General features: G+C 62.9%; 2 protein-coding genes across 5 annotated transcripts; one reads left to right on the forward strand and one right to left on the reverse strand.

Moving 5' to 3' along the window:
* Window positions 1-697: 697 nt before the first annotated feature.
* Window positions 698-14,802, forward strand: VANGL2 (VANGL planar cell polarity protein 2). Of its 2 annotated transcripts, none has more exons than XM_074809541.1 (9): window positions 698-783; window positions 6,855-7,049; window positions 8,663-8,930; window positions 9,015-9,135; window positions 10,593-11,200; window positions 11,378-11,514; window positions 11,718-11,853; window positions 12,128-12,359; window positions 12,886-14,802. In XM_074809541.1, the coding sequence occupies exons 3-9, from the start codon at window positions 8,860-8,862 to the stop codon at window positions 13,144-13,146; spliced, it is 1,566 nt and encodes a 521-aa protein (XP_074665642.1). In that variant the 5' UTR covers window positions 698-783; window positions 6,855-7,049; window positions 8,663-8,859; the 3' UTR covers window positions 13,147-14,802. The 2 variants fall into 2 exon arrangements, with proteins under 2 accessions (XP_074665642.1, XP_074665643.1); XM_074809542.1 differs by lacking the exon at window positions 698-783 and adding an exon at window positions 3,804-3,924.
* A 1,715-nt stretch (window positions 14,803-16,517) lies between these two features.
* LOC141916664 (uncharacterized) lies at window positions 16,518-19,268 on the reverse strand. 3 transcript variants are annotated; one of them, XM_074809390.1, is made up of 7 exons: window positions 19,188-19,268; window positions 18,203-18,409; window positions 17,949-18,025; window positions 17,374-17,412; window positions 17,207-17,268; window positions 16,984-17,067; window positions 16,518-16,839 (listed from the first exon to the last, which is right to left on the reverse strand). In XM_074809390.1, exons 2-7 carry the CDS (start codon window positions 18,292-18,294, stop codon window positions 16,780-16,782), a joined length of 414 nt encoding a protein of 137 aa, XP_074665491.1. In that variant the 5' UTR covers window positions 18,295-18,409; window positions 19,188-19,268; the 3' UTR covers window positions 16,518-16,779. The 3 variants fall into 3 exon arrangements, with proteins under 3 accessions (XP_074665491.1, XP_074665488.1, XP_074665490.1); XM_074809387.1 differs by having other exon boundaries at window positions 16,519-16,839; window positions 17,949-18,050; window positions 19,188-19,262; XM_074809389.1 differs by lacking the exon at window positions 17,374-17,412 and having other exon boundaries at window positions 16,519-16,839; window positions 17,949-18,050; window positions 19,188-19,262.
* Between the last annotated feature and the right edge of the window lie 1,516 nt (window positions 19,269-20,784).

Consider the following 20,784-nt stretch of genomic DNA (forward strand, 5'->3'; position numbering starts at 1 on the left):
GAGTGGCCAGAGCCAGACCGGGGCGATAGGCCCGGTTTGGGTGGGTGGGGGGCACCCAAGGGCCGCGGGGAGCCTCTTGTTCACAGGCGTGTCCTTACCCCCCCACCCCAAAACAAAACCCACGGCACAAAGGCAGGAGGAGGAGCGGGACCCCGCGGGCTGTTACCCCTTTTCGGGGGGCACCTCAGCCAGGGTGAGGGCTCGTCCTTCCACCCCCCCCCCCGCCTCTGGTGTGGCCATGCTCGTGCCTGGGTGCGGGGGGATACTTGGGGGACATGGTGACCCCCATGCACGAGTGATGAACCCGGGGGGGGGGGGGTCTTAACCCTGAGCATCACCCCCCCCAGCAGTGGGGACCCCCTGGGGCATCCCCCCCCCCCGCCCTTATCTTAAGAACCCAAGCTGCACGTCGGAAGGGGGGGGTGTGGCGGGGGGAGGAAGCCGGGGGTCCTGTGTGCGTGTGTGTGTGTCCCCCCCCAAAGACAATGGCCCCGGAGGGGCGCCGGGAGCGCGGAGCGGAGACAATGGGCGGCGCGGGGGGAGCGGCCGGGAACAGCGGCGGGAGGGGGGGGCCGGGGCCGGGCGCACCGGAGCGGGGCTTGGGGGGGGGGGGGGGGGGGGGGGGAGCCGTTCCGCTGGGATTCGGGGTTTCCTCCGCCTCCTCCTCCTCTTCCTCCTCCTCCTCCGCCGCCGCCGCAGCAGCAGCAACAGCAGCAGCAGCAGCCGCGGGATTTTGGTGCTGGGGGGGCGGGGGGGGACGCGCACAAAGGTGCGGCGGCGATGGTGAGTGCGGGGCGAGGGAGCGGGGGGGCGGGAAACCGGGGGGAAACGGGGTGCGGGGCCGGGGAGCGGGACCGGGGCCGGGCTCGGCACGTCCCTGCAGGAAGGGCCTGGGAAGCCGGGGACTTTCCTGGGCCGGCGGCCAGGCGGGGAGCGGCTGCTCGGCGAGCCCCGCTCCCGGGGGGGCCTCGCTGCCTGCCACGGGGCTGCCAGGGTGGGGTTTTCCCCCCCAGCCCTAAAGCAGGGGTCGGGGTGAGGGGGTTGTCCCCGGGCGGGGCGGCGGGGGGGTGCTGAGGATGCCCCCAGCAATGGGCCCCGCTCCCAGCGTGCTGGGTGCTCCCTTTTTGGGAGCCTCCCCGGGGGGTGACGCAGTGGGGCTGGGGGTGTCCCGTTCCCCCCCCCGCCCCCCCCCCCCGGGTTGTGTGTAGCCTGACACTGGTGCCTGTGGCTTTTTTCTGGGGTTTACTAGCCAAGTTGCCCCGCTGCGGTCAACCGCCCGTTGGCCTCCGAGCCCTTTGTGCCCGACGCGGGTGTAAGCGCTGGGTTTGATCCTGCCCGCCGCAGGGTGACCGTGGCAGCGGCTGGGGGACAAGGGTGGGGCACCCATGGGGTGCCCACACCCCTGCGAGGGGCTGGGTGGCTGCTCTGAGGATGAGGAGGTGAAAAGGGCCGATGCTCCTGCTGCGGGACGGGGTCTGCCCGCTGCGCCTGTCCCCGCCAGCACGCTCACCTGCTTCTGCGAGAGACCCGGCCGGATTCTGAGCCGGTTTATCTTGGTCCTGGCCTGGCACAGCGCCCTGAGCCAACAGGGAGTTCCCTCTGCTCCACGCCGGGCTCAGACATCGGCCCTGCTGCTCTGTCTGGGGCGAGAGGCTTTATTTCCTTGGGAGAGGGCGTAGAGTCTGTTTCCCTCCCCCAGGCCTTGGTATAATAACTGAGGCGGAGGTTAAGAAAAAAAAAAAAAAAAAAATTAAATATTATCTTCACAGAGCCTCTGGGGACGGCTGTTGCTTAATCACCGCAATTCGGGATTGTGTTGGGACTGAGCTGGGCTCCGAGGCAGCCTGAGTCAGATGCGATCTCAGCGCAGCCCGGCTTCTCCTGCGTATTTACACCGTCTTTGTGCTGGGGGGGGGGGAGAGCTCAGGGTGAGACCGGCTGATTTAATTAGCAGACGACTTCATTGGAGCCGGCGATGGCTCCTCGCCTGGCTGTTGGACCGTGGGGGGTTTGTTTTAGGGTTGCGGGTCGCCGGGTCTCGTGGGCAACCCCCATCGTGGAGGCACGGGCCCCCGGGATGGGCACGGGGCGGGGGGCACCGCCTGCCCACCCCCGTGCTCCCCCTGGGCTCCCTTCAGCCGTTTGAACGATCAAATGTGGTTTCTTGTTTTCATCAGCTCGCAGACAATGGGGCTGGGGGGAAGGCAGGGAGCCCATCTCCCTGGCGTCAGGCAGGCCTCAGCTCTTCGCTCCGACTAAATTTTAAATTTCGGGTCTGTTTGCGGAGGGTCGGCACGGCTGGCAGATGCTTTATGGCTTTATTGTCCGGGCAGGATGCTTGGGAGGGGGCCTCCGAGAAAACCTGGGGGTTTCACTGCCTTCCCCGGCCACCCCCGTGTGAGTGCCAGCGATGGAGCCGTGAGCGCTCGGACCCGGGGGCATCGTGGCACCGGCGCTGCGGGACCAGCCAGACCCCACGCGAGGGGTTTTTTCCCTCGCCTGACCCCCACGGATCCCATCTCTGCGCTGCTTTTCCAGGCTCCGAGACACGGATAATGCTGTCTGCCCGCTGCAGATTTAGGAGGGTTAAGTCTTAGGCACCTGGAGCTGATGGAGCCGAGCTATAAAAGCGCAGTCGTTTGTGCTGCGGGTGGCCCTTTGGGGTCAGAACTGGCGTTTTTGGGTGTTGCTGCAGCTCTTTGGGGACAGAGCTTCCAACGATGCTCTTGGAGAACGCGCTGAAAGGAAAGTAACAGCCCAAAGCTCGAGCGCGAAGCCCTGCGCCTCCTCGGCTCGCCCTGGCCCCGCTCGGATGCTGGTGACCACCGGAGAAGCAGCCTGGGACTGCGGGATCCCGGGACTCCGGGATGCGATCTGGGATCCATAGGTTTGTCCCTTCATGCCGACATCCCACCCGGAGGTGCCGCTGGTGTGGCTGGAGGGGCGGTGGGAGCAGGAGGGGACAGGGAGGTGTGATGGGGGCAGCGGAGGAGCTGGCGATGGGCTGGACATCACGGTGCCACCCCACCTCCGCCTGGACCCAGCGCCAGAAACCACGAGGGTGAAGCTGCTGCTTGTCTTCCTGGGGAGCCCCGAGTGCTCCCCACGAGCTCAGGCCGGGGCGGATGATGGGGGTGCGAGGATTTGGGGTGCGGGCTGAGCCCCCGCGCTAGGTGCTGAGCCCCGGGAAGGCAGAGATGAGCGGGCAAGGAGTGCAGCTGGCTGTAGGGCTGCAGTTAGGATCCCTTGGTGCCGGCGTGTTTTGCAATGCAAATACCTTTCTCTTTGCATCGAGCCCTGTTCTCATGCAAATCCCTGGGTTTTGTACATTTTTTTTTTTTCTCCCTCTGGTTCTAGATCTCGGTGCAGTCATTTTTACCTGCGCGGAGGCAGCTAGTCCATCCCCGCCGCCCGATGCGGCTGCGACCTCCATCGCTCTCCCGGACACACAACGGGATTGAAATGCCGGGTGAAAGGTTGGGATTTGTCCCGTAGTCACACAGTGGCACTTCCCTGCTGGAGGAAACTTGGTGGGGACCGAGCGCTCGAGGGACTGGACGTTCCTGTGGATATTGTAACAATCCCGAGCAATCGTAATTAAAGCTGGCAGTTTGGAAGGGATATTAAACCTTCTGCATCCAAGCTGACGCTGAGCAATTTGAGAGCAGAATGAGACCCCGTGGGGGAGTTGGATTAAGCCACTCGGGCTTCCCATGGGCCTTTCCCGCGTCCCTCTGAAGCGCCCGGTCGTGCCAACGGACCAAAGAGCTGGAAGTTTGTGGATTCCGCCCAGCAGCGGCTGGGGGACGGGGGCGGCCGCTTTCCCAGCCCGACACGGGGGGACTCGCCCGTGGAAAGGAGTGGAGCAGCCTCTGGGTTGAGGGATGCGCCGTGAGCTCGCTGGGAAGCCTCAGCCGAGAGGAGGTGCGGGGCTGGGTACGGCCCGGGGAGAAGGGAAGGAAAACTGTTGGTGTTTGTGCTTCGGAGGGGGCGTGCGAAGAGGGGGAAGGCAGCGAATTGCCTTGGCGGCCTCTCCCTGGCTCCTCGGTGGATGGTGCACGGTCGGTGCTTGGGGCCCAGACGTGGCAGAGGGGATCTGCTTTGACCCCCCAGCTCCTGCCGGGGGAGCCCGTCTGCCCCCCCAGTCCAAGCAGGAGCACCCGTGGGGTTTTGTTGTAGCTGTGCACCCACCTTCTGCTCTTTGTGGGTCACCCGTGGGCACCCAGCTCCCGGTGCTGGCACCTTCCTCCGTCTCCCAGCATTTGGTGCTTACGTGAAATACGGCCACTGCTCCATCCCCCCCCCGGCCACCTCCCGCTTCCTCGAGGGGCCGGTGGCCAGTGGGGGAGCGCGGTGGTGGCCGGCCAGGGAAGGCTCCTATTGTGTGGAGGCAGCAAGGCGTGTTGGTGTAGCCAAGCAGGCAAATGTGTAGCTGGGCGCTTGGCAAACCCGTGTGCCGGGGCTGGGAGGTGCCTCCCGTTCCCAGGCTGGTCCCGGCGGCATCCCCACCGTGGGCATCACTGCTCAGGGGGTCCCCGGGCCAACCTCCCCGGTGTCGGCGCGGTGAGGGAGGACAGCCCAAAAATGATGGTGTGAGGCAAGGCTGAGGCTCGCGTTAGGTTTTCTGCCTGTCCATAAACAGCCACGGGCTCCGGCTGGCGGTGTGCCTCAGTTTCCCCATCTCTGTCACGGGCAGAGCGGCGCTTCCAGCCCTCCCGGGCTTATTGGGAGGATAAACAGCGGTGGAGTCATGTGCTGGGAATCCAGGACCGCAGGGTCCTCCTGGCCCGCTCCGTGACTCAGTTTCCCAGTTGCCACAACGCTTGTTGGGTCCAGCAGGGAAACAGCGGCGCAGATGTGGCTGATGTTTCCTTCTGCTCCTGCTTGGCCCCGGCGGTGGGAAACCAGCTATCGCCGGTGTGCGAAGGGCCACGTTCACACCCCTCTCGTAACCACATTAGAGCATCCTGACTCAATGCTGGTATTTATTTAATTGATCTAGATTTGCAGGTGCTGGAAAAAGAGCACCGGTGGCGTAAATCGCTGAGCTCTGGCACGGGAACGGGTGGACGCTCGCTGATCTGCTCCAGCGTGAAGGCAGCCGGGTCGGTCCCAACCCTCTTGGCCGGGACAGAAGTTGTTCAGCCGCTGATTTCTCCCTCTGCCCTTTGCTCAAAGCGGGTTTTTCTCCAGCGAACGTCGTGTCCGGCTCTTGTGAGGTCTCAGTGCTGAATAACGCGGGGAGAGAGCCACGTGCTGCCCGGTCCGAGGGGCACGCTGCCTCGCTGGGGATGGGAGGAGAGGATTTCCCTCTTGGGATTTGCCCTGGAGCTGTTTGAAATAAGAAAGCTTTTTCGTCTAGAAACGCTTGGATCTATTTTTTGAGCATTTGAATGCAAAAGATGGTTCGTGTTTGAGGTTTGTGGACTCAAAGGCAGAAGAGACGGCGGCAGCGGCTTTTCTGGCCGCCCCGAAGCCCCAGCCGAGCTCTCTCTGCTTTGAACCCTGTGATGTGCTCCAGCATCATCCCGAGAAACCATCCAGTCTGGACTTGAAGATGTCAAGAGATGGCAAATCCTCTCCTCCCCTGGGGAGTTTGTTCTGATGGTTAATCACCTCGCTATTAAAAATGTGAGTTTTCCTCCTCGTTTGCATGCGTCTGGCTCTCGCTCCCAGCCCTCGGCGGTTGCTCCGCGTCTCTGAGGGCTCGGGAAGGCGAAGCCGCTTCTCCTGGAGACGAGGCAGGCGCTGCCAGCCTCTCCACCTGAGCACCTCGTGCTGCCGAACCGGCTTTCCCCACTCCACCGGGCAAACCACCAAAAAAAAAAAAAAATCCCTTTCTTCCCCACCGGAGCGGCCAAGTTGCTCTGCCAGCACCAGAGCGGCCACGGGACAGGAGGACAAGGAGCTCCCAGCTCCAGCGACCTGCGGGATGGCTGCTTGATTTACAAATTAACCTTTGCAGAATTGCTGGGTTGGGGGTTATTCCTCCCCCCACCGCCCCCGCCAGCCTTTGATGGGGAGAAAATTCAGCCGTTTTGGTACCGGCAAGACGGAGGGTCCTCGTCGGCCGGAGCCGAGCCCTGGTCCGGATGCGGAGGTCGCTCGTGGTTCATCGGTGGATCACGCCGGAGCAAACCATCCCTGGGAACGGGCCCCAGAGCCTCTGCCCGTAACCTCGGCCCCGTTGCCAGCCAGCGATTGAAGGGCCGGGCTCGTCGTGGCCCTCTGCAGCCGTTCCCGGGGCTCCTCGCTCGCCGCCCTCGGAAGCGCGTCCCTTGTTCTCCCTCTGAACGCATCGACCTTCACCTCCAGGCTCCGGCTTTGCCTCTGGGAGCTGGACGGCGCCGGGACTCGGGGGTGAACTTGAAGTGTGGCTACTGGCCGTGGGATACCGGTTGCCAAGGAGCCTTAAATCCACGGGCTGTGTTGGCAAACCCTGTCTTGATTTCGGCTGATAAATTGGCTTCGCCTCTCCTGGCCTGGCTGGGGGGGGCGTGGGAGCGGTGCTCAGCCTGGCTCTGGACACCTCGGGGAGGGCGCTGGGGTACGGGGCAGGGTGCTGGTGTGATGTGGATGCGATGCCGGGGCAGGTTTTGGGCTGTCGTGGTGTCCAGCCCACCCTCCCCTGCCCATCGCTTTTCTCGGGTGCTCACCAGGGGTCAAGGCCACGCAAAGAGCTCTCGGGGGGGTCAATACCCCCAGAGGGCACCGGGATGGGTGACCCGCGGGACAAGGGATTCAGCGCCCGGTGTGACACGTGGCTGGGCCACGGCCCACACGTGGTCCCGGTCCCTGGGGAGGGGATGCCTGGATGCTTGGCTCCTCATTTCCTTCTCTCTTGCTTCCCCCAGCTCGACCGCAGAGCCCCGGCACGGCCGCCCGTCCCGTGAGCGACCCCCCCATGCGCAGCCCCCCTCCAGCGCCTGCCAGCTGGATGCCGACCCCGCCGGAGCCTCAGGATGCCCCAAGTGCCTCGGTGACCGCCGGGACGGGGGACACCACCCGCCTGCACCCGCCGCGCCCTGACCTCCCGCACCGCCCCGCCGGTGAGTCCCCCCCGTCCGGCCCCCGCCCCAGTATCCACCTCCTAATGGTGTTAATGGACTGGACTGGGGACAAACCAGTCCCAGGCCCCCTGCGCCGATGACCGAGGCCCGGTATTGTTCCCAGCAGAAACCTGATCCCTGCCTGCAAACAAAGCCCAGAAGAGGGGGGGGGGGCTGGCAGGAGGCTGGGGGGGGGCGCAGGGGGGTCCTTTCTCTCCCGGCCCCTTCCCCCATCGCTCGCTGGGGATGCTGGGACGAGTTCCCGGCCCTGTTGCCATCTCCTAGACAACCGGCGTGGGGGGGGCTTTTGTTTCCATAGTGATAAATGTGTGAGCATCCAGCATCTGGGACAAAAGCATCCCCCCCCCACCCCCCCCCTGCATTTTTGCCTCCTCGACCCCATCTCCCCCTCTTTGAGGCCTTGGAAAAGAGGCCAAAAGACGTTTGGGTTTTATTTGGTCGAAATGGCATTTCCGTGGTAACCTGGCACAGGCCCACCCCCAAACACAGCGGTGCTGGCTGGGAAGGGGTGTTTGGGGGCTCTGGGGGGTGCCTAATGCCCGCAGCCCCCCAGCACCCTTAGGGTGTGGGCAGGAGGATTTGGCAGGACCCCTCTGACGGGGTCCAGCGTCCCCCAGGATGGGGGGGATGTCACCACTGGCTCCCGTCTGTACCCGGGTCCTCTCCCCGGTGGGATCACAGACCCCGGCCAGGCAGCCCCGAACCCACGTTGGGGCTGTGAGCAGCTTGAGACTCTCCAAAACCAGTGGGGAGCTCAGCATGACGTTATTTTCCCCACGCAGCAGAGATCCGACCCCAGAAGTGGGCGTAGGTGGGTGCCCCGCACGCGCGTGTGTATATTTATATACGTGTGCGCCCGCAGGAGGCTCTAATGGGAGTCTGGGGTTGGCGAATAACGCCGCGGCAGCGTGAGTCAGCGCGCAGGGGGATGGTATCTGCTCCGAGCCAGCCTGGCAACCGTGGACCCATCCAGGTGGCCCAGGCCAGCGGTTCCATCCTCGGAGCCACCGCGGTGGCTCCCGGCAGCCTGGGAGCTCCCCGCAGCCCCCAGCAGCCCCCAGTTCTCCCCAGCTCAGGCTGTCGCTGCGAGGGGAGCCGGAGCCAAGAGATGCTCCTCGAGAAACCGGGACTCCTGCGCCCATCTCCTGGGTGTGAGATCCCGGCTCCGTGCTGGGAAACGTGTCCGGGCAGAGCCCCGCGCTGCGAGATGGGCCTGAAACTTTGCCTGCGCCCAATTATTCATTCCTTTTTTTTTTTTTTGGCCCCCACCCTAGGCACTCTCTTGGCAGTTAATAATTGTGATATTAATTAAAGTGTAAATCACCCAAAACAGAAGCTAATCATGCAGAATTGTAGTAAAGGGGAAGGTGGCCATCCCGGCCCCAGCTTGGGCATGGGATAAAATAGAAAATGCCCCAAAGTGACCCAAATTCCCTTTCCCTGCTGAAGTCCCGTGGCCGTTTGCCACCAGGCTAGAGCCATGGCGGTGCAGGGATGGGGTGGGTGGTGGGCGAGGGGCTGCTCACCGGGACCCCCGGGCGATCGCTGGGATGCTGCTGAGCCGCCACTGACCCTCCCCTTCGCCTCTGCAGGCAGGCGAGCCGATTTCTCCTGAAACGAGCCCAACCAGGTGATCAAAATAGAGTCCCTCAAGGTGACGGTCGACTTCTTGAAGGTGCCCCTGGGCCTGAAGAAGCCCCCTCTGAAGGAGGCCCTGGCCGCTGTCCCGGGGCCGGGGAGACCCAAGCCCCTCGGCGTGGAGCGGCACAAGCCCCGGCGCTCCGACACCATGGACAATGAGTCGCAGTACTCGGGATATTCCTACAAGTCCGGGCATTCCCGCAGCTCCCGCAAGCACAGGTGAGGGGTCGGTGCGTCCCCTGGCCCCAGTGGGTGCTGCCACCCCCCGCGCACCCACCCCACTCCCCTCTCTTGCCTTTCCAGGGACCGGCGGGACCGACATCGCTCCAAAAGCCGGGACGGGAGCCGCGGGGACAAGTCGGTGACCATCCAAGCGCCAGGCGAGCCCTTGTTGGACAATGAATCGACTCGGGGGGACGAGAGGGTGAGTTGGGCGGCAGGGGGAGGAATGGGGTTGGCATCTCTGCCCCGTGGCGGGGATGCTGCCGAGGGTGGGAGCTGCCGGCGGGGCGCGGGGGCTCCCGGCACGCCTGGTGCTCCGGTCGAGCCGGTCGGGCTGGCCCATGGCTGGCGGACGGGCTGCGGCGAGCGGTGCCGGCGGGGAGGGCGGGCGGGCGGCGCGGGTGCAAATGAAAAGGGGACCGGCTGTCGCGGCGCCCCGGGGAAGCAGCCGGGGTGGGCAAGGGTGGAAAACACCCCGGGGGGATCCAATCCTTGGGGTTCCTCTCGCTGGGGATGAGCTCCAGCTCCTCGCTCGGCACCCGCGGGCGACGCCGGCTCGGCCGTGCCAAGGTGTAAGAACCCCGGCCCGGCTCCCAGCGGGATCACACCGGCGAGTGGTCCCACAGGGGGGGCTCTGCCGTGCCCCCACGCTGGGTGCTGGGACTCCTCCGGCCGCCTTGGAGCCCGGTCCTTGGCTTTAATCATCTCCCAGCCACCTACGCAGGCAGCTCTGGCTCTTTTCATCTTCCCCCACCAAGGAATCGGCGCCGGCAGAGGCCGGGGTTTGTGGTGGCCACGATGCCGGCAGCTGAGCCTGCCCGGTCCAGCCGTGGCCGGAGCGAGCCGATGGCAGCCTGGGTTTACCTGGGGACAGGCTCCTCCTGGACCCTCCTCTGCTTCCCATCCCTCCAGAAAGCCCCAGACTGTGGCTTTATTTTGCTGTTTGGAATGAAATTGCTGGCTTTTCTGTGGAAATTTAAGGGGGAAAAATGATGATACGATAAAACCCCGAGTTTGAGGGATGCCAAAGTGCTGGAAAACAGAATGGGAAAGTCTGAGCGAGAGGACGGACAGATGGACAGACCCGTGGCTGCGCTGGGGTGGTGGTTTTGGCAACATCTCCCTCCACTGAAACCCCACGTTTTAGCTGGGAAGGAATCAAATGGGGACAGGTGGTTTCTGTGCCCCTCTGGCTGGAGTGGGGGGGATTTTTGGAGGCAGTGGGAGACCTGTCCGGCGCCCTGAGCTGCCGGATCGCCGTCGATTTTGCTGGGGGGAGGCAGCACCCGCCTGCGCGGCGGCGGCGGCGGCGAGGGTGTGTTGGGACGGCAGCCGGGCATGTTCCTTCTGGCCCCGCTAATGAGGGGGTTTGCCTGGGAGCAGGATGCTTCCCACTTCCAAAGCTGCTCTCGCCAGCGCCGGAGAGGTGGAGCGCGGCACGGAGCCGCCGCCGAGGGTTTCCTCGAGGGTCCCGGCCAAATCGCTGCATCTCCCCCCACCCCAGGCTGAGGTTTCCGCTGTCAAAATGGGGGTGATGGCGCCGGGCAGCGCGCCAGGCTTTGAGGTTTGGTGGATGGGAGGTGCTGGAGCTGGGGGGGGCGGGGATTTGGGGCGACACGGAGCCATCCCCAAGGTGACCCTCCCATCCACCCTCCCCAGGATGACAACTGGGGCGAGACCACGACGGTGGTGACGGGGACGTCGGAGCACAGCATCTCGCACGATGACATCACCCGCATCACCAAGGACATGGAGGACAGCGCCCACCTGGACTGCTCCCGGCACCTGGGCGTCTCGCTGGCCGGGGCGCTGGCGCTGCTCGCCTTCCTCACCCCCCTCGCCTTCATGCTCCTGCCCCAGCTGCTGTGGCGGGAGGAGCTGGAGCCCTGCGGGACACCCTGCGAGGGGCTCTTCATCTCCGTGGCCTTCAAACTCCTCATCCTCCTGCTGGGCAGCTGGGCTCTCTTCTTCCGTCGCCCCAAAGCCTTCTTCCCGCGCGTCTTCGTCTTCCGAGCGTTGCTCATGGTGCTGGTCTTCCTCCTCGTCGTTTCCTACTGGCTTTTCTACGGCGTGCGGATCCTGGATTCGCGGGACCGCAACTACCAGGGCGTGGTGCAGTACGCCGTGTCGCTGGTGGACGCGCTGCTCTTCGTGCACTACCTGGCCGTGGTGCTGCTGGAGCTGCGCCAGCTCCAGCCCCAGTTCACCCTCAAGGCCGTGCGCTCCGCCGACGGCGCCAGCCGCTTCTACAACGTCGGTCATCTCAGGTATGCGGGGGGCCGGTGGGGGTTTTTGGGGTGCACGTCCCCCCCCAACATGCGTTGGTGCGCACGGGTGTTCGTGTCCGTCTCTCCCTCCCTGTCGTGCCCTGGCTGGGTGTGCCCTGGGCACGGGGCTAACGGGGGGCTCTCGGTGGCCGCCGCGCCCGCTCTGTCTCCCCGCAGCATCCAGCGAGCGGCCGTGTGGATCCTGGAGAACTATTACCACGATTTCCCAGTCTACAACCCTGCCCTCCTCAACCTGCCAAAATCCGTCCTGTCCAAGAAAATGTCCGGGTTTAAAGTCTATTCCCTCGGCGAGGGTGAGCTCCCCTTCCCTTGGCTTCTCCTCTCGTTCTCCTCCTTCCCTTCCCCATCCTTGTGTTTCCCTCTCCGGAGGCTCCTCTCAGCTCGGGAGAGCCCGGAGCACGATCGCCGCAGCCTGGCCGCGGGACAGAGGGAGCATCGAGCACCCCCCCCAACCCCTCTCTAACCTCCCTTTTTTTTTTTTTCCCCCCCCCTGCAGAAAACACAACGAACAACTCCACGGGCCAGTCACGGGCCGTCATCGCGGCGGCTGCCCGGCGGCGCGACAACAGCCACAACGAGTATTACTACGAGGAGGCGGAGCACGAGCGCAGGGTGCGCAAACGCCGCGCCAGGTACGGGGCCGGCGGCGGGGCCCGGGCTCCGCGTGCCCCGTGGGGTGCCCATCGCGCCACCCCGGGGCTGTGCTGGCAGGAGGGAGAGGGGACCCCAATCCCCGCTGTTGCGCGACACAACCAGATCTCGCCGCAAAATGTTTTTGGGGTGGGAAATGGGGTTTCTGCCGTCCACGGGCAGGTGGTGAGTGGCTCCCCACGAGCCCAGGGGATCTCCCCGCCCGTGGCCGGACCCTGCCCCGCTGCAGCTGCGTCCGTGGCTTTCCTCCCGCAGGCTGGTGGTGGCGGTGGAAGAAGCCTTCACCCACATCAAGCGGCTGCAGGAGGAGGATCAGAAGAACCCCCGGGAGATCATGGACCCGCGGGAGGCGGCTCAGGCCATCTTCGCCTCCATGGCCCGGGCCATGCAGAAGTACCTGCGCACCACCAAGCAGCAGCCCTACCACACCATGGAGAGCATCCTGCAGCACCTCGAGTTCTGCATCACCCACGACATGACGCCCAAGGTGTGCGCGGGGGGGGCACAGCGAGGCGGGATGGGGCCACAGCTTTGCCTGAGGTCTTGGTGCAGAGCATGAGGGCTTGGGGAGGGGGGGTTTCACAGAATATCTGGGTTGGAAAAGCCCTTGAAGCTCCTCCAGCCCCACCATGAACCTCCCCCTGACCGTTCCCAACTCCACCAGATCCCCCAGCGCTGGCTCAACCCGACTCTTCAACCCCTCCAGGGATGGGGACTCCCCCCCTGCCCTGGGCAGCCCATTCCAACGCCCAACAACCCCTTCTGCAAAGAAATCCTTCCTAAGAGCCAGTCTAAAATATCCACTGTGTGAGAGCATCCCACCGGGAGAACACGGGGTTGGGGGATACAGCCAGAAAAGCGGGTGTAACCCCAAGGGAGCAACACGCAGTGATGGGAACCAGCCGCGCAGGGGATGTTTTTCCTGCAGGACCTGCCGAGCAGCTTGAGGCTGCAAAAAAAAATAGGCTGAGGCGTAGGGAGGTGACTTTCACATGTCCTTTCCCTCCTCCAAGGCGTTCCTTGAGCGGTACCTGACAGCCGGGCCCACCATCCAGTACCACAAGGACCGCTGGCTGGCCAAGCAGTGGACGCTGGTCAGCGAGGAGCCGGTGACCAATGGCCTGAAAGATGGGGTGGTCTTTGTGCTGAAGCGCCAGGACTTCAGCCTGGTGGTGAGCACCAAGAAGATCCCTTTCTTCAAGCTCTCGGAGGAGTTCGTGGACCCCAAGTCGCACAAGTTCGTCATGAGGCTGCAGTCGGAGACCTCCGTGTGAGCTGAAGAGGGATGGAGAGGGGGCGGGGCGGGGGGGAAGACCATCTCCGCACCCCTCCGTCTCGTCCTCCCCGTCTCCGCCGGGGCTCAGGGAGGCCACGGCTCGAGGGCAGAACTGTGGCGGGTGCCGGGAAGCAGCACCCATGCCCGGCTCCATCACCTACCTGTGACCACTCGCCCTCCGCCTCGGCTTGACCCCCGTTGAGGTGGGCTGAGCCCCTTCCTCCTCCTCCTCCTCCTCCTCCTCCCCGAAACCCAGGTCCTTGTAGCATCCCCCCAGAAGGCACAGCTGGCGGCACGGCCAGGAAGGAGACGGCGTTTCGGTGCCATAACTCAAGGGCTAATTTAACTCTACATGTTCTTCACCAGCGTCTTCAAGCACCATCAGGTCCCAAGGACCTTCTGCTCTTGCCCGCTTTCTACCTGGCAACTGTCCTGGCTCGGACCTTAAACCACCACCTGCCGTCTGGGGCTGGTTTTTAATCTTAGAGATTTTTGGGGGGGAATATTTTGCAAACACCTCCGTGATCAGTGGCTGCTATGAAATCCTCCCCCGGCATCCAAGACACCGGAGCAGCGATGCTCCTGGCTGTAGGAACGTCCTCCTCGCCTCTCTGCTGATGGGTTTCCATGCTCAGCTCTTAAGAAAAGCGAATGAAAATCTGGTTTTGAAGAGAAGCAGAAGGGGTTTTTTAAGTGGTTTCCTTGCTCCCGGGGTGACCCACGTCCCTGGTCCCAGCAGCATCTCCGTGGGGCTTCCCCGTGCCGGCTGGAGCTGTGGCCGTGGGTTGCAGGCAGAGCAGCTTCAAATGTCTCTCAGGGTCCAATCCTGGACCCGGAGCCAGCGGGGTGAATGAAACGAGGGGTTCCTGGCGAGGGGATGAGGGCTCGTGGCTCAGTGAGGTCCTTAATTAACGTCCCATGGTGGCCGGTGGCCCATGGTGGTCCCACGAGCAGGGGCTGCTTCGCCAGCGGGGACGCAAAAGCTTTTGGCCTTCCCTTGGTTTTGTTAAGGTCGCAAATACCTCATGGATTTATTTTCAATTTTTTTTTTTTTTTCCTTCTGGCCTCCGTTGTTTGGCAGGCTGTGCCGGGTCGGGGGTCTCGTGGGGTCCTGGGTATGGGGTGGGGGGGGTTGGTTTGGTCGTGGGAGCTGCCAGGTTTCATCCCAGGGAGGCGTGCGGTTGGATTTGGATTTGGATTTGTTTTGTCCTAAGCACTAAAAGGGTCTGAGTTTGGAGGGGGCAACGCTTGAGCCGGGGCACACTGGCCACGTGTGCCGCCCCAGAGGGGCTGGGGGCTTCCCCAGTAAGTACCAGTAACAACATTAAGATGCTGGAGGGGTCCTGGGGGTCCTTCCCCATCCAGGCACCGTGCTGCTCGGCGCTGGCTTTCCCCATTTCCAGGGAATTGCTTTTTTTTGGGGAGTTTCTCACCCCTCCCTGCCGCTCCCCTCATCTTCCAGCCTCTCGAGGCCGAAGGACCCGGGTTTCACCCCCCTGGTCCCTGCGGCTCCATCAGTGCTGCTGCCACTGGGAGCCCATTTTGGGGTGTTTTACTGCAAAAAAGACTTCAGTGAGTGCGAGTGGATGGGTCGGCCAGGGAGGGGGGAATTTCCACTTGGAGTTTAAGAAGAATAAACCCTTTTTCGTTCGTTTTTGGTTTTGTTTTGGTTTTTTTTTTTTTTCGCAGAGCCGAGACCTTGTGCATGCGTGTAGAAAATTGTAAAATGTAAAATTGTTTTTTAATATATAAAAAGCTTGTTTTTACAGTTTGCAGTGGATCAAAGCATTACGGCAGTGGTAGGAAGTTTTGTTGGTTGGTTTGGTTTTTTTTCATAGAGGAACTAAAATTGTACAAATTTTTTTTTATAAAATAAACCCATTTTGACTTTTTTTTTTGCCCCCCCCCTTCGTCTTCCAGCACCCGCCGCTTTGGGGTGCGGCAGCAGTTTTGGGAGGTGCTGCAGTGGCAGGATGTGGCCTCAAGGGAGCACTCGGAGAGAAACTCGTCCTGCCCTGGGAGGGTGCTCGGTGCAGGACGAGGGCTTGGGGTTGGTGGGGGCCATGGATTTAGGGTCTGTGGGGCCAAGGGTTTGAGGTTTGAGGGGCCAAAGGTTTGGGGTTCATCGGGCCAAGGAGTTGGAGTATGTGGGGGCCAAGGGTTTGGCGTTTGAGGGGTTTGGAGTTTATGGGGACCAAGGGTTTGGAGTTTATGGGGGCCAAGGATTTGGGGTCTGTGGGACAAAGGGTTTGGGGTTTGTGGGGCCAAGGATTTGGGCTTTATGGGGCCAAGGGGTTTGGATCTGTGAGGGCAGGGGTTTGGGGTTTGTAGAGCCAAGGATTTGGAATTTATGGGGGCCAGGGGTTTGAGGGACCAAGGGATTTGGGGTTTTGTGGGGCCCCAGGCCTGGGCTGAGCAGAGCGGCCCCCCCGTGCAGCCTGGAGAAATGCCCAAACCCTCCCCGGGGGTGGGGGAAGGTCCCAACCCCTTTGCTGGGGGGAGCGAGTGTCCCCCCCACTCCCCAGCGGGCTGCAGGGCTGCAGAGCCCCCACCTGCCCCCCCCGGGCTGCTGCCTGCGGTCCCCTCGCTGCGACAGCGGATGTGTTGGCACCTGCATCCCCCCCAGCACCCACCTGCACCCCCCAGCCAGCCCATAGCCCCCACACCCCGACTTGTGGGGGGGCCCCCCACTACAGCAACGGCAGCGCTGATTCACTGGGACCCAACGTCGGCGTTTCCTTTGGCTTTTGCACCTTTTCTCCCCCATCTCAGCCCTGTCCCGTCCCCCCCCCCCGCCCCGTGCCCCCTCCCCACGCTGTGCCTCGCTCCGTGCACCTCGCAGGAGGATGTGGGGGGAGCAGAGCGAGGGGAAACTGAGGCAGGTCAGTGCAACCGCAGCGCATGCACGGAGGGGGATTTGCGGGGGGGTTGCTGGCCTCCCCTACCAACCCACGCTGGGGCTCAGGGCCCCCCCCAGGCTCCTCCTTTCCCTGGGGACACTCCTGCTTCTCCCAGGGCATTGGGGCTCCCTGGGGGTTTATTTCGAACCCTCACCCCATCTTTGCCCTGTGATGAGTTTAACAGGCATCTGATGAGCTGCTGGCACCCAGGGAGCGCTGAGGGCGGGGGGGGGAAGGTTATTTCAGTCCCGTGTGGGTTTTTTTCCCCCTTCGTGAGTAACCGAGCAGCACAAGACACTCCTTCCCGCGGCCCCGGCGGCGTGGGCTGCTGCCAGCCGCCTCCGCTCCGTTCCAAGACACGGGGAAAAAGTGACAGCTGGGCTGGGCAGGGGGGGCAGAGAAAGTCCAGGGGTTCTGGGGTGAAATCCTGCTTTATTGGCTTGGCTGTGCCCAGCGCAGGTGCCCTGACTCCCCCCCCCCCGCCCCGTCCTCGCACCCAGGGCATGACCCACGCACGGCCACGTCCCACGCGGGTCCCCGTCCCACGCGGGTCCCCGTTCCCACTGGGGTTTGGGTACACGCTGGACCAGCCGTAGGAAGGGCTGAGGTGGCACAAGATGCTCGTGGCCCCCCCACCGCCGCGTGGCCCCTGGCTGGGGGCATCATCCTGTTTCTGTTCCCACGCAGCCCCTCAGGGGTGGCCTCGTGTCTCGAAGCCCCCTCAGGAGCCTTCAGTCAGCACCGGCCTCCCCGGAGCAGCGGGGACCATCGGCTGCTGGAGGGGTGTCAGGCTGGGAAGAAGAAAAACGAGGTGCTGGGGGGGGGGGGGGGGGGGAAACCCTCCTGAGGGACCCACGTGGGCTGGAGGGGCTGGGGCTCAGCTGGCAACCGGACACCCCCCCCCGCCCCAGGCTTGGTGAATTGGGGTGAAATACCTGAGGCGGTGGGGGGTCCGGCTCGCAGATGGTGGTTTCAGTGTGTTCTGGGGCTGGGGGGTCCTCCAGCCCCCTCCTCTTCTCCTGCAAGAGGCAGCGGCTGCTCGAGGGGCTGCGCTGAGCATCCTCATCACTCCCCTGTGCTGCGCCGCGGGGCTGCGGTGGGTGGGGAAACCGAGGCACAGGCTGGGGCTTGGAGAGGGTCCCGGTCAGCAGGACTCACCTGGGGAGCGGGGATTATCGGGGTGGTGTCGTAGATGGGGATGTCAACCAGGGCTCCCAAATCTGCAACACAACGAGCTGGGATGTGAGTCACGACACTGAGACCGGGTCAGCGGTGACACAACGAGGTGCCCCGGCCTGGCCGGGCTCGGGCTGACCACGTCTCACCTGAGGAGTCACTGGCCGGGTCGGCTCGGTCCCGGCTCCCTGCGGGCCAGGGCAGACACAGGCGTTACAACAGCGGGGCCAAACGGGCTTTGCGAAAAGCCCAGCAAGACCCCCCTGGGAAGAGGGCAGCTGGCGAGCTTTCTGGTTTGATTTACGGGAGGAAAAAACCCTCCAGCCTGAGGTTTGTGTTAAAGCAGGGAAGGAGAAGCCCCCAGGGCGGGGAAAGGGCAGAGCTGGCACCGAGAGATGCAAAACTGAGCAGAAAAGGGAGTTATGGGTTAAACTTCTGGCCTTTCAAAGCCAGCTCTGAGCAAGGGGAAACCCTTACCATGAGGCTAAGCCGTGGCCAAAGGGGTTTCTGGATGGTGTGAGGGCCTGATCCTGCGCCCCCCCCCCCCCAAACTCCAGCATGAAGCCAGACCCCGCCTCATCACTGCACCACAATAGCTGACTTTTTGCAGCACTTCTTGACGCTCTGAGGATGTGGGCTGTGACACGGCTGTCACCCCTTCCTGCTAACCCCGTGTGTGGCTGAGCAAAGGAGGGAGATGCTGGTGCCCCGGCGGGGATCTCACCTTCCCCCTTGGTCCGGCGGTAGGTGAAGAAGAGCACGAGCAGAGCAACCACCACAAAAATGGCAGGGGACCAGTACCTGATGGGAACAGCCGCTGCATTTTCTATGGGAAGAGAGGAGATGTGGGCATGCTGCCTGCAAAGGGGGCTGGAGGGTTGGCAGGCCCTGAGGGGGGGTCTCTGGAGCGATGCAGGACCCTCCAAGGATGGTGGCACATCCCCAAGCCGCATCTCTTTCTTTCTCCATGGGACTCACGGGTTTTGTTCCCCACGGTGCCCACTTGTGTCAGCACGGGGGTGGTGAGGGTGTCCCCGGTCCAAGGAGGGGTTGGGGTGGTCGCTGGCCATGTCGTCAGCTTGTCCTCATTCCTGGTGGTTGTGGTGGGGTCTCCTGTTGGCTCCAGGACATCATCACGCTGCGTGGTGCTCTGATGCCCTGACTCCTTTTCTTTGAGGACGAGAGCTGGGAACAAGGGTCATTAATTCATGTCAACGCCTCCCCAAACCAGAACTGCTGGGGGGCTGCACCGGCCCCACCGTGCTCCTGCACCAAGAGCTCGAGGGAAAGGCGAGGTAGGAGCAAGAACCAGATAACCACATCCCTCCGGCCAGCTTGGCAGGGCTCTACCGAGACAAACCCCCACTGACGAAGGTGCTAACGGCAGCAGCACCGCGGTGGCTGCTGGGGAGACCAAGCTCAGGGCTTGTTGGAAGTCACGTGTGGCCACACGCTGCCGGGCAGCGTCACACCAGTGCAGCCCCGACAGAGCTGCTGGAGGTTGGGCAACCGGCAGCGGGGCCAGCGCGGAGGGGTTGGTCTGCAGGGGTGAAACGGGGTCCCCCAGCAAACCAGCCCCCAACCGCTACGCTCCCGGCTGTGAACGGGGCCGGGTGCTCAGCGAGATCCCTGCTGTTTGGCCAGCAAAGGGCTGGGCAGGAGCCAGGGAGCCCAGGGTGGGGGTCTGTGGCACAGCCCGGCGCTGGAAGAGCCCAGGAAGCCCCAAATCCTCCCCCCGCACATGAGCCAGACCCAAGCCAAGCCATAAATCAGGTGGCCTGAGCCTTGGTCCCCATGAAACGGCCGGGCGAGCGTCCTGCCCTGCCACAAAGGGTCCCCAGGAAGGCATCGGGGCATTGCACCTGCTGCCTTCATACCACCCCTTCCTCCTCCTCCTCCTGCCTCCAGCCCCAGAGACAGGGGGAGCCCCCAGCCCCCACGCTGTCCCCCCAGCCCCACTCACCAGCCCCAGAGCAGAGCACTGCGATGCAGAACCACCCTGTCCCAACGCCTCTGGGCTCCATCCCCCTCTGCCCCACGGAGCCTTCCACCGCTGCTCCCCCTCTTGCACCGCCTTCCTTCCCCTTTTGCCCAACCAACAGCTTCCTGTGAGCTCAAAGGTGTTGACACTGAAATAGGGTGATTAATGGCCAGAAACCATCCCAGGGGGTCATTTTGGGGGCTGTGCCCGGGGTAAGGGATGGAGCCCCGTCAGCCATCAGCGTGGGTGAAGGAGGAGGTGATGCTCCAGCACGGCCCCAGCTCCCTTCGGGCCCATCCCTGTCACCATCACTGGTTTAAGCCCTGTCCAGGCTGGGGATTGGAGTTACAAGTCCAGATTTGATGCTACACAAAAGAATCCCTTGGTAAAACGCATGGCTCGCTGAGGTGTGTATTTTTAATTGATCAGCATGAATTTGAGGAACTCAAAAACAAGCCCATCACAAACTGTGAAAATGCAGAGAATAAACAAATTACGCCACGGGCTCGTCAATAATGGACTGTTTTCACCCAAAATAATATGCAGACAGAAACTGAGCTCAGATGCGAGTTGCATTTTTATTCCAGCAGCTCCTAGAGGGCTCTCCTGTGCCAGGCACTTCAAAGAAATCTCCAGTTTCATCCCTGAATAATTTACTATCCGCACAGACAAGACAAAGAGCAGGGGGAAGCGACACGCACGGGAAGAGGCTTCCCAGGGCGGGCGGCGTCTTTCTGTCCCGCAGCACCGGAAAATTGATGCCAACGTGCGTGTGTCGCTCAGCTGCCAGTTCTGGGTGGGTTTGGGGAGCGGGAGGGTGGGGGTGTGCCCCGGGCCTGGCTCACTGGGCACCCAGGTCCCTGGAAGTCCCAGCTCAGGGTGAACCCGCGCAGCCGTGCAGCGTCCCTGCAGCGCTCGGGGCTCTGAGAGCTGCTCTGCTCCCTAAAACGGGGCTGGGAAGCCGCCTAACTCCAGAAACACACATTACATACATTTCACATACAAATATTTCGTCTAAGAATAAAACCTCATCTACAGACGCATCAGAGAGTGGAGGAGAACAGCACCAGCCACGCTCCTTGTCCTGTTTTCCCCCGAGGCTGGACCCCCTCCCTCCTGGACCCCAGCACGGCCCTGCAGCGTCTCAGGGGACTCTGGCAGCATAAAGTGATGCTGAGCACGGTGCTGGGGTGCTGTGAGGTTTGGAAGGTCCCCAACCAGCCCAGGAGCCACAAGGGCTGAGGAAGCAGCCGGTACCGAAACCGCAGCAGCCTGGGTGTGTGCGCCTGGGCAAAGGCACACGTGTTTCCATATTCAGCTTTCTACCACCAAGTGTTATTTTTGCTTTCTCTTGGTTTAGCAACCAAGTGAAGCAGCCAAAGTATTTGCCAAGTTTAAGTGTATAGCAAAAAAGAATTAGATTAAAACAGGCTTTAAGCGGCTCCTCAAGTCTGCCCATCCTCTCGTCCTGAGGCTCCACGCTGCGAGGTGTTGCAGAGCGAATCCCAGGAGCAGCAGCTCGTGTCCTTGCACCAGGAGGGCTGGACATGCAGCCCCAGTTTTGGTCCTTGGTCTGGTC

Source organism: Strix aluco, chromosome 30 (genome assembly GCF_031877795.1).
Source record: "Strix aluco isolate bStrAlu1 chromosome 30, bStrAlu1.hap1, whole genome shotgun sequence".
Lineage (NCBI taxonomy): Eukaryota > Metazoa > Chordata > Aves > Strigiformes > Strigidae > Strix > Strix aluco.

Excerpts from the sequence above, each read along its gene's own strand:
- VANGL2 (XM_074809541.1), top strand. The coding sequence starts at position 8,860 with ATGGACAATGAGTCGCAGTACTCGGGATATTCCTACAAGTCCGGGCAT. Across the intron at positions 11,201-11,377 it reads TACAACGTCGGTCATCTCAG|CATCCAGCGAGCGGCCGTGT; the intron begins GTATGCGGGGGG and ends GTCTCCCCGCAG. Across the intron at positions 11,515-11,717 it reads AGTCTATTCCCTCGGCGAGG|AAAACACAACGAACAACTCC; the intron begins GTGAGCTCCCCT and ends CCCCCCCTGCAG.
- LOC141916664 (XM_074809387.1), bottom strand. The coding sequence starts at position 19,248 with ATGGAGCCCAGAGGCGTTGGGACAGGGTGGTTCTGCATCGCAGTGCTC. Across the intron at positions 18,051-18,202 it reads CACCGTGGGGAACAAAACCC|AAAATGCAGCGGCTGTTCCC; the intron begins GTGAGTCCCATG and ends CTCTTCCCATAG. Across the intron at positions 17,068-17,206 it reads CGATAATCCCCGCTCCCCAG|GAGAAGAGGAGGGGGCTGGA; the intron begins GTGAGTCCTGCT and ends TGCCTCTTGCAG.